The sequence below is a fragment of the Rhinolophus hipposideros genome (assembly GCF_964194185.1).
Source record: "Rhinolophus hipposideros genome assembly, chromosome: 1".
NCBI lineage: Eukaryota > Metazoa > Chordata > Mammalia > Chiroptera > Rhinolophidae > Rhinolophus > Rhinolophus hipposideros.
The window spans coordinates 85,950,008-85,962,385 of record NC_138047.1 but is presented as its reverse complement, the minus strand read 5'-3'; the positions used below and the strand labels follow the sequence as shown (position 1 = coordinate 85,962,385).

The 12,378-nt window shown below is 36.0% G+C and overlaps 1 protein-coding gene across 1 annotated transcript in view; it reads left to right on the top strand.

The window, feature by feature from the left end:
- Window positions 1-4,849: 4,849 nt before the first annotated feature.
- Window positions 4,850-12,378, top strand: part of DTHD1 (death domain containing 1) — a gene marked incomplete at both ends in the record, with an annotated part of 56,171 nt that continues 48,642 nt past the window's right edge. Inside the window, 3 exons of the mRNA XM_081044879.1 lie at window positions 4,850-5,120; window positions 7,122-7,737; window positions 10,855-11,185. Coding sequence (XP_080901005.1) covers window positions 4,850-5,120; window positions 7,122-7,737; window positions 10,855-11,185 — 1,218 coding nt within the window. The remainder of the gene's footprint in view (window positions 5,121-7,121; window positions 7,738-10,854; window positions 11,186-12,378) is intronic.

Here is a 12,378-nt window from a genome sequence, read left to right as displayed (position 1 = left end):
TAAACCATTAGTATTTTTAACCTTTTTTCCCTATTTGCTCTCTGTCTTTTTGTTTGACTTTCTGGGAGATTTTCTTAACTGTTTTCATATCCAAATACAAACTTAAAATATTTCTGTTACCACATTTTCATTTCTGTGAGTTCTTTCTTATTGTCTGAATATGTCCTTTTTCAGAAAATCTTTTCTTATTCTGTAGGTGCATGATCTTCTCTTAGCCCAGACTCTAAGAATGTTAATTATAGATTTATTTGATATTTTCTTTTCTTCCTTGTGTTGGCTTAATATTTTTTCAAGTGCTTTATTCATGTTTGCTTTACTCTCTAGCATTACAGTAGAGGCTTTCTCCAATGCCTACCCTCCTTGACTGTTATTTTATACTTAAAAGTGAGGTATTAGGGGCATGGTTTGGAAGCTCTATGTAAATAATAGGGCTTATGACAGGTTGCTTCATTGTGGATGATCTGGCAGGGGCAGGGCAACCTTTTGGGGGAGGGACACTAAACATTTCACAACTGATAGGGCTTTCTCTTCCGGTGTCCAATTACTCTAGAGAAGAAACCTCTAATCTTCTGCCTGAGAGGTTATGCTTGTTGGACTCTGTTCTTGGACCTAAGCAGAAAAATAGAATGGGACCTCACCATTTAAAATTGTGAATTTCGCTTAACCCTTACTGTTATCACATCACCTCCTTCCATTTCTCTGTTCAGCCCAGGCCACCTGCCTTTCTGTTACACTTTCTTCATGGAGAAATTCTCTAGCTTCTGATGGGTGGGAGAAAGGGACAGTTGCCTGGCTATTTGGGGCAGAGAGAAAAGATATAGGAGTCTACCAGCTCCCAAAACTGTTTCAACAAAAACTTATTAACAACCCAACTTTATTTTCACTTTCAGAGATACTAGATGTCTCTAATTTTTGGTACCTTCTGAAATTCTATAGCAAGAATTGGTCTATTTTCCACCTACTTTCTTTGTTTGATTAAATCACTTACAATTTTCCATCTACTTTCGGTCTCCCAAATGTTTGCTGCCATCTTTTGTCCATCACCATGTCATTTATTCTTTCTGTCCTTTGGGGTTTACATATTGTTTTATCTTTTTCCATGGCATTTCAGGGGGAAGCAGAAATAGAATATGTATCTAGTCTACATTGTTTAAGGAAGTTTGATTTTTTAAGTTCTAGCTTTGATTTTTACCACTTGCTGTTTAAAAACATTTTAAAATTGAGAAACACATTGAAAGTTCTGATATTTAATTTGTATTTCTTCAGTATAACAAATGATTGGGGAAAACACATACAAAATAACTACTTTTTCTTCTTCCACTCATCATCCAGTTGTTCTAAAAAGATAAAAGGTGAACAGATATTCAATAAGAGTTTTCCAATGGTGCAAAATTTGTCTGAGCTGACTGTACCCAAATCTCTGATGTAGGCAACTACAGAAACTCAGAGAAAATAACAAAATCAGATAACAGAACAAACATTGATGCATAGCACCTCAAGCATACTTATCTGTATGTCTTTTGCTCACATCTGACATCCATCACTCCTTACCATAAATTCCATGGAAAATAGCGCGCTTTATTACACTTCCAAACTGTATTGTCCTCAACTCCTGTCTAACATCAGTATATTATCCAGTCTATTGCAGAGTTTTATTTCTTCAGGTTAAATAAGTGACTATCCTACTTACTTGAATTTTATCTCAATTAATTTCGTGACTTTTAATGTGAAGAACTGTTGTCTTTTCAACCACATAGTGTATTGTGTGGATTCAAGACTGCATACTAATTCCCTTAATGTTGGTAGAAGGTCAGTAAAGAAGTAAAAGAGGAGAAGGTAAAGTATTGCTAGTTGTAATAACTAGTAGCCATGATGAAGACGCTAATCAAATGCTAAACCCACCAAGATGAATTTTTGCAGTGAACTTCTGTGGGTGTCACAAATCTTGACTGCAAATGCTGGTTCTTTCTGTGGTTAGTGACATCAGTTAATTGAAAACAAGATGCAGGGACATGCATATGCTTGTTTTAACAAGTAAATGCAGTGTGGCTTGTGGTAGGTCTCACTTTGCCATTATTACACGTTCTTGGGAGCCAGATAAAGAACAAGTTCAGACTTGAGGAGAGCAAATGTCAATGAGGCTAGGAGAAATGTTTCGGGTTTTTTACCCTGGCTTGAGAAAGAATTTTCCCACATATCTAGAAGGAAAAACAAAACAAAACAAAACAAAAAAAACAAACAAAAAAAACCAAAACCGTGTATTGCCCAGTGATTTAGCATTTCATTAACAGTTTTATTCAACACTTAAAATGTATAGCGTGTACATTCTCCATTCATCTCTCCTACTTCCAGGAAATCATTCACCACCGACTTACTAATGATATTCAACTATGCCAATGTTATTCTGACCTTTCTTCTAAATTTCTAACACATTTCAAAACACCATCCCGAGCTATCTCAAATTCAACAACTTCAAAATTAATAAAATTATCTACTTATTAAGCCTAATGTTTTTCATAAATTTCTTAATTAATTGTTTTACCATCTGTTCAATCACCTAAACTAAAACTTTTAGTCATATTCTACCACCGAGCACAGTTCTTGTACCAGCGACTAACAAATATTTCTGAAATAAACAAGTGGAAGGATTTTCAACGCTTTCTATTCCTCTCCCTCTGGCTGATGAGTTAGCGGCTGTATTCAGTCTACTTCCAATCCCCTCTCAAAGGATTCCTTTCCCTTGCCCGCACTGTCACTGATCTTATCTCATGTGTCTCTACCATATAACCCATCTGCACAGATCCCTCCAGCACAGATTGGGCATGGCATATTTTAACTTGGCCCCAAAATATTTACTTTCTCCTTTTTTGGCTGCAAAACAAAATTCCAACTTCTCCTGACTCTCCATAATTATGAGACTCTTTTCTTGCCACTTCTCTGACTCATTAACTGAACCCTCCTCTAAAGCCACACTTCCCCATTTTGACCACACTGCGTCATTTCATGCCTCCGTGCCTTTGATCATACTACTTCCTATGCTGGACAGTTTCTTCCCTTCATTGCCTAGCCTGCTCAAATCCTGATCATCTTTGAGCTCCTAGTTCAAACCTCTCCTAGACCTCTAATCAGAATGAAATTTTTCCTCCTCAGAGCTTTGCTGATACTGTTTATCCTTATTTCTGTTTTAGTTTTCAACACAGTCTAAGCTGTATTTTAATAATTTGGTCATATGTCTGACTCTTCAAAGTCCTAAACAGCTCTTATTCCAAGCAGTAAATGCTATAGAAACTTTTCAGGATTGGCATTGAATTAAGGCCACGTCTTCATTATTATCGAGAATTACTCATTTATTCCAGGAGTTAAAGAAAAATATAAAATAAAATTGAACTAGAAAGTCCTTAGTATTGAGAAAAGGGTGAAAGGTGTCAAAAAAATGTGTTTTAGGATGTGATATGGATTCACATCTCCAAAAAGATTGCCCTTTCAGTGAACAGAGAAATCACTGAAAAATAAGAATTCTCCTAGAGAATGAGCCCCGACTCTCACCCCTACCCTCGCCACCACTGCACCTTTCTTTTTCTTTCAGAGTCTTCAGACCACAAGCAGCTTGAACAGTATTTAGGCCTGTGGCATTCGTTCTTTATTCTGCATTTACCAGCTTGTGTTTCCCCATTTCGTCTCGCAGGTGTCAGGAGCACTAGGAACCAGTGCTTAAGATCAGATAAAGTGGTGCCTGGGGGAGGGAAGCATTCTGGCTCCCCTTTGAAAAGCTTTCATTTTGTTCCAGTAATTCTGAGAGAACCTGAGCCTGTCTGGAATGCACTGCCCTTTTCCTCTGGCTCTGTGTTCTTCTTTATTAGAAGAGGGGTATTGGAGAAGAAGAAGCAGACTGTTCTGAGTTCCTCTTCACACCCACAGGGTCCCCCAATATCAAGCCTTGTATTGCAATGGCCTCATGTATAATGTGCCAACTGTGTGAGAACTTGCTGTATGTACACTTTAATTATACATGGCGAAGAATCCTTGTTAGAGCAGAGGAAGCCACTTTTCAGGTTTGCTTTCTTTTAGTGAAGGGACATTTTATCCAATTAGAGAGAAATTACAAAGAGTAAATAGCCCATGTACCCATCTTAATCTCACTGTAGATGTGCCATATAGGAAGAAGGTACTAATCACACTTACCTAACCAATGGTAATAGACTGTGCCCCAGCAAAGGAATATTTTTAAATGCTTTATTATTAAAAAAAATATAAATATGTGTTAACAAGAGAGAATTGTGAAGATCTCACATGTAACCATACCCAAGTTCAACAATTATTAACTGACAGCCAATTTTAATTCAGCTATACACCACTCCCACAATCCCAGATTATTTTGATGCAATTCCGACCTCAAATTATTACATTCATATATATTTTTAAGTATTACATAAAAATCTTATTCGCAGCATTGTTCAAACAATTTTCCTTTGATTAATAAACTCATCTTACTACGGAATCGGTACTTTGTTGCCTTGAAACTTGAAAAGTATATGGGGTTTCCATAGCATATTGAATGAGCAAAATTTACATGAAGAATGGGATTGTGTGAACTAGCTCTATCCCTGTGATTAATCTATTCGGTACACAATGGCACCCAGGGTGCAGGAACGCCCCTCCTTTGGTCACCTAGTAACTTTTCACTGGTCAACAAGAAGCTGAATAAACTATTATGTTGTAGAAAAGTACTTGGCTAGCTGAATTGGATCCTCTCCTAGATGTTAGGAAAAATAACTATCGCCAAGTTTGAATTTGCTAAACTTTTAGGCTTTGCTGGCAGGAAAGAAGCATTCCACTCTTACAGCATAAAATGGATACAGAAGACATGGGCTCAGGTAAACTAGGCCAAATGCTGAAGCAGATTTGGAGACAAAACCTGATGCTAAAGCAGGCACTCCTGGGCGCTGACCATTGTCAAGGAGCTGGTGGGGCCACTTGGATAGCCACAGTGGTCTTTCTGGGTCAAGGGCTCAGTGGGGCCCTTTGTCAACTCTTGGAGCATACTGCAGGGACCCTGCACTCCACCTGTCAGCAGCTGTATGGACTGCTCGACAAGGAGAATCAATGCACTTGGACACAAGGCAAGTATTTTATTTATTCTTCCTCTAAAAAATATTGATCGGGTAGCCACTTTAAGAGGGGTTAGAAGCATACAAAAAAGGCTAAGATAGAGCCTCTGTCCACAAGGGACTAACAATATAATAGGGGAAATAAGATAAGATAAACACACAATAATGCAAGGAACATTGAGGCCAGTTGCATTAGAAACATCCAAATAAAATATGTTAAGTCTTCAGAAGCAAGGCAAGAGCCCATTTTTAGAGTGGGGATTGGGGAATTTTGCTTATGTGGTATTTAAACTGAAGTTTAAGGAGTGAATTGGAGGTATGAGCCAGAAATTGGGAATTTTGAAAGAGCATTCTAGGCAGAGATATTTTTGGAAGGATTCAAGACTTAGAGAAAATGTAGGCCTACTTGGAGGCAGAACAAGCAGTGTCTTTATGTTGGAACATGATATTCTATTTTTAGACTCATTTGAGTTTGAACCTATTAGTTGCAAAAACACTGGAAAGACTAGGGTGAGATGGGATGTGAAATTGGACCTTCCCCGTCCACACACACACTAAGAATTTTAGGTTCTTGAGAATAGGCCCAGTTTTTGATGCAGAGAAGTACAGTTTGGCAGGAAGAATGTGGTATCTGATGAATATGACCTCAGACAACAACAGTTACTCTAGATAAGACGATGGGTGGCATCTTGAAATCCAATTCTAAATAATATAGTGTCAAGGCAAGTGGGCAGGTCTCATCAATCAGGAATCCAGGGCAGATAATGTTAAGAAATTCAGTCTAGAGGGCAGATAGAAATCTGTCCAAAGGCAGAATGACCCAGAGACCGTCAGCTGGAGCTCAGAGCCAAAATTCTAGTCTCTGCAGAGAATTAAATGTGGCCGTAGGCAACACATCATTTTCTATGAATAGTTATTCATAGAAAACTAGTTATTCATAGGATATGTATTCACAGAAAAATGATATGGATTCAGCTACTAGAACAGAAGTTCAAAATAAAGACAGGGCCTCAGGTGCAAGAAAAAAAAAGAAAGTTGTCAGAACTTGAAACCAAAGATAAGTCCAGACTAGTGAAAAAAATGATTTAGTGACTGTTCTAAAAACACGGAGTCATGGGGCCTTGAGTTTCATATTCCGTAGTTTAGAATTGAATTCTAAAGATTGGAGAGTTGCTAAGCCTGCAGGAAACCATCAGGTAATCCCAGCTGTGCTGAGAGGAAAAAGGAACAAACAGGAGAACGGTAAGAGTGGGGGTAGAGCGAGAGATTATATCAAATCAGATCATGGTTTACACCAGCATAGCCAGGTTTACACTCTGGTTTACACCAGAGTAAAGAGGCTGGACTTGTTTTTGTAGTCCTTGAGTAGCCACGGCAGTTTCTAATCAGAACACCAGTATAATTAGAGTTATTCTTTGAAAGACTACTTTGACAATTCTCAATGATCACAAGCTCAACAGGAGGAATAGTGTAAACCTAACCCAATTCTCGTAACAGCAAACAAAATACTCAAAATATCATCCACAGCAGGAGAAATAACGGAGCTATGGTGTGTCTCTACCCAAGTCTCATCTGGAGTGTTTTGCTAAATTTTAGACAAATAATTATAATGGATAATTGATAAACTACAGTATATTCAAAGGAGAAAGAACAAGTCTCAAAGTTGTACCAAATGAGAAATGGCTGAGGGATATGTTGACTTCAATTGAACAGTCTTATGGGGAGGTCGTAATGTCTGTCTTCAAATATTCAAACAATTTTCACAAGCAAGAGGGATTATATTTACTCTTTTTTAATATATTAAAGAGCAATTCATCCCCTATTCCTAGATGTGTTAAAAGAATGGCAGTTGTACAAATGACTTCTTCTTCAGGCGGGACATGGGCTTAAATGCCCAGAAAGAATTTTTGTAAGCTTCTAAGAGCATCTTACCATACCTCATTACATGTCAGCAGAGAAAGATAATTTGGTTTAATTTTGTATTTATTCTTTTTTATGTGTCTGTATGTGTAGAAATTGTTTCTTTCATAGACTGCCTCATGAAAATAAATGAATATTTGGGGAGCACTGCTCTACTTCTAAAAAAAGAAGAAAAGAAGATGTGTAATTTATGCAGCACGCATGATGAATGTACTTCACTGAGGACAATGTCTGCTATTCAAGATATCAAAGCAACAGACACTGCTGCAAGAAGGGAACAAAATGTCATAGAAACAGCTACTGTTTCTCCCACAAATGCAGAGGAAAGTCATTATACAAACCAGGTCCATGTAAAGAAAGATAAAACACATATGAGTTTGGAATTAGTGGAAAAAGAAAACCATACATTATTGAGTGGTACTGTAACAGGGCAAGAAGAGTCACAGAACAAAATGTTCCTAGATAATGCAGAAAATGGAGATGATAAACAAATAGAGCACATGAGAGTTGAGGACGTAAATGGCAACAGGGAAGAGATGCATGACATAATCCAGACAACAGAGAGAGAAATTCAAGAGACTTCAGAAAACCAAAGAGAAGAGATTACCACATCCTCAGTAACACGTGACATCACCAATAAATATGTAAATAGTCTTCTTCCCAATGATTCAGAGAGTCTAAAGCCAAAAGATAACATAATGGAAAAGGAGTAAGTAAACGCAATGTGAGAGATACTTATACATGCCTATTTATATGTGTGTTTCTGTAGTTAGTATACATAATATTTATACATGAATAAAGTTATTTTATATTTCCATTTCATATCTTCAAAAGATATTGTAAATCAATAATTCAGTTTAAATTACTCCCATAAGAATTTATAGGGCTGCTATTACTAATATTGTTTGTTTCCTATATCTTTAGGAAATAAACATATTAAATGTTTCTTTAAAGTAGGAAGGAATTGACTACATAAGAAAGTAGTTAAAATGTATAATTGTCCAGAACAGGGACACTTTAAAATCACTGTTTTTTCATTTTATACTTCCTGGGATTACTTGGTAAGGCCAAACGAGAAAGTCATGTAAAGGTCCTAGCACCATGCCACTTTGCAGATGTTTACATTCTGCTAAATGTTAGTACGTTAATTTATTTCACCCCCAACAACCCTCACTTTCTCCACCTCCCACCATCTCCCACATACCACCAACCCTCCCTTCTCCCCTCTCTGCCATGACATGTGAGGCTCTTTCAGATACACTATGCCATTTCAGGGCAACACCACAAATGAGTCTATGATGGCAGGCAAGCCATTCGGCTCACTTTGACCTTAGTTATCTATAAAACAAAGAGGTTGAGCTAGTTTAGCTGTGAGATCCCCACAGGTCTGAAAAATCTAATGAATTCTGTAGGTGTCATATGAATACAGTCAATATTTTTATTACCATTATTATTTATGTAGTTGATTCATTCCTCAGTTTTGTTCACTTCACAATATTAACCTGAAGATTGCTGATAAACCAAGTATTAAAACCTGAGTAGTTTCTTAAGTTTTGAGGAGAGCACATATATATATATATATATTTGGTATTGGAATTGTCTAAATACATTAGATCAAAGGATGATGTTTATTTCATCATTTAGAAAAACTGAGAAAGGTGCGAAAGTACTGCGAACTTTGAACCTCTGGGTTCAAAGAAATTACTGCCTCTGCAAAGCAACTATTGAAATAGTCAATATGTGGTTGTTCATTTCATTTGATAAACATGTTAATGCTTCAGATCCTCATATTCAGAAATGACTCAAAACTACCGCTAATGAGTCATTGCTGAGCCACACCCTCTCACACCACCTTTAGGTGTTTCTGAGTTACTGATTTCCTCTTTGTGGCCTCCAAACCAATTGTGCTTGGCTTGCATATTTAAGAAGATGACTATTTATTGTAATCCCTCAGGCTAGGAGGCCATCATGCCACATAAAACATGAGTGTCAGAAACAAAACCTAGCCCAGAAACTGTTGTGATTCTTCACAAAAGTTTTTTGAAAAAAAATAAAAGCGTGTCTTTTCTAGTGTAATTGTCCCAGTGTGCCCAGACTCAGTAGGAAACAAAAGTAGAATAAACCCACGTGACTTTTTTAGTGGCTGGATCTGATGTATTTGCTTGGGGTTAGCGGGAAATGAAAGCATTTACAGGTCTCCTCACCCTACTTCATTGGTCAGTCTTTTCTCAGAGAGTGTCGAGATGGTTCCAGGGCGTAGAAGAAGAGTCATTCTTCAGAAGTCAAGTCATTCATTCTTCTAATCATTCTGGAAGGTTGTGTCACTGTATCCTCTACTAAACCAATGTTTCTCATTTCCTAAATTACCTTAATCACCATCATCAAAGAATACTCACACAGACCATTGGGCTGGGTAATTTTCTATTTCTTCTAAATTTATGGGTTCAGAACTGTAAATATAAATACATAACTGTCTACATCTTTTTCAGATTTCCATATTAAAGTGCACTATAAAATTCAAGTTACTAATAATTGAAAAATAGTTAAAATCTGATTATTCTAAAACTGAGTATTAATGCTGTATTTTATATAGATCTTATTTCTCTCTGTCATTGTCTATATTTCAGTCATTTCACTAGTATTAAATGAGAAGTACCAAGAAGAGGAGAAACTCAAGCTGGTATTTTTACTGTAGAGAGCTAACAGATATTGAGCACTCACTTAATGCTAACACGTTTTATAAGAAATGTAAATATTTTATCTCATTCAACCTTCACTCTATTGTGTATTAGATATTAGTTTCAGGATGTAATGGATAAAGAAACGAGGGCTTTAGAATGATTTGAGAAAGTATGATATTATATTATAATGTCTGGGCTTTTGTGTTAAAAGGTAGATGAATTCAATTATTGATACTTCCAACTTACCATCTGTGTAACTTTCAGCAAATTAAATTTTTTAAACCTAAGTTTCCTTATCTGTAAAATGATGATGAAATAACTGCCTGACCCCATAGTGTGAGGATTAAATGAAATAATGTATAGCATAAAACCTGATCCATAGAAAGAGCTAAAATATTAGCAATTTTAACATTAATTATTGATGTTTAAGGTCAAACAAATGGCAAATGACTGATTTAAAATTTGAAATCAGATCTATCAGATTGTAAAATCTTTTTGCAAAAGTGATGGTATAAAAAGCAAGAGTAAAACAAATGGTCAAAATAAGCTTTTGGATTGATATTTTGAGAATTGTACATATTTTGTTTTTAATTACCTTGATTAAGTGTAAGTTCACAGTACTTTTGTACCTTTCTCAGTTTTTCTAAATGATGAACTAAACATCATCATTTGATCTAATGTGTTTAGACAATTTCAATACCAAATATATATTTACTCTTCTCAAAACTTAAGAAACTATTCAGGTATTAATACTTGATTTATCAGCAATCTTCAGGTTAATATTGTGAAGTGAACAAAACTGAGGAATGAATCAACTACTTAAATAATAATGGTAATAACAATATTAATAATAATACCTAATATGTAACACCCACTATGTTCCAGGCAGATTTTTAATTACTTAACATAAAATAGTTCATTTACTTCTCATGAGATTGGTTATTATTTTCATCTCCATGTTATAGTTGAAGAAACTGAGGCACAGAGAGGTTGAGGATATTGCCCAACATCACAGAGTCAGTAAGTGGGAGAACTGGGATTCACACGAAGTCAATGTGACCCTAGAGCTTAGGTTCTTATATATTTAGCTATATGATACATAAATAAAATAACTGTAAAAATGACATCCTTTTTTCCTCTTGCAGGTATCTTGATGTGCTAAGTGATGATACTGACCCCCAGGTGTGTGGTTATATCATAGCACCACCACACGTTCTACAACACCTAGAATGCCGAATAATTAACAGCATGAGTTCTTTCATAGTGAGTGATTATGAAGAGTTGGTCAGCAATGTCATCATTGTTGAGTGCTCCAATATGGAAAAGAGAATTCCATTTCCAATATGCATTGCAATTCCATTTACTGCGCGTTACAGGGGAAATTACAGAGACATCATGGTGAAAGTGTCTGACATCAACCTTCAGTCAAGTTACCTAACCCCCAGTTCACTGGAAGGAATGAGAGGAAGTTACAAGGTTGGTAAATCATTGGCTACAACTACATTTGCTGTTTGACTCCTCTTCTAAATATTGCTTAGACTACCAGATTGTAGCGTAAGGAATGGAAGGTTGATAGATTTATGCCAGTGCATTCAACGCTTTATTGCCATCCACAAAGATCAAAGAACAGAAATTATTGGCCAAAGTTAGGGATGGAGAACTTGGGTGTAGGACCCAACAAATGCCATATTTTCACCTAGGAAACAAATCCACTGTCATGGTTTAATTAGCTTCACATTTTAGACTAGCTTTACACTAACATTTCTATTGTGATGGACCTAAATTTAAGAATATTAGAATCCGCATATGATAAGAGCCTTAATTTTTATCATTCATGGGTAGAGAACATATGTTAAAAACAAACAATTACATAACTGTGTGTTTGTGTGTGTGTATATGTCTGTGTGTGTGAAGCTTAAGGTAGTTATTAAGTCTACAAATTGTGTTTAGCCTGCATATAGAAGACAGTATACGTAGTCGTTAGGATGTGCGTTGTAAAGGAAGATTGGCTGGATTTGAAATCTGGTTCCTATATTTTCTTGCTCTGGGAACCTGGGTAAATTATGTAACCTTGGTATGACTCAATCTTTTCATATGAAAAATGAATAACTAATAGTGTCTACTTGATATGATCATAAGATAAAATTAGAAAATACTGTACACTTAAGAAGGTAAAAGAACGCCTAAAAACACATGTTAGGAGCTAAGAAATTATTTTTCATGGTAGACTTTGCTGTAATAAAATAAATTATTTTTCATTGTAATAACCCCAAGGTCCTCTATGGTCACAAATTCATATGTTTTGAAGAGAGAATATACACAATTATTAAGCTTAGCATAAAGTTGATGGGGATTAAGGTTTAAGGTTCTTCTGTAGGCCACTGAAATTATTTTGAAATAACTAAACGATTTGTCTTGTCAACTTATGTAAGTTGTCATTATTTGAAGGGGGGACAGGGAATAAATGTAAAAAATGTCCATGCACTTACATGATTTACAAATGTAAATTGTTCCCTTTTTTTACAATACATCTCTTCCTGTTCTGGTTTGGGTCTTTTCTGAGTTACAAATAAAGTTATACAGTTGAATCTGAAAGCTAAGGCTCTTCTAATTATTTACTCCAAGTCATGCAACTAATACATTTTCTATTTAGTCTAGGAAGCCTGTAA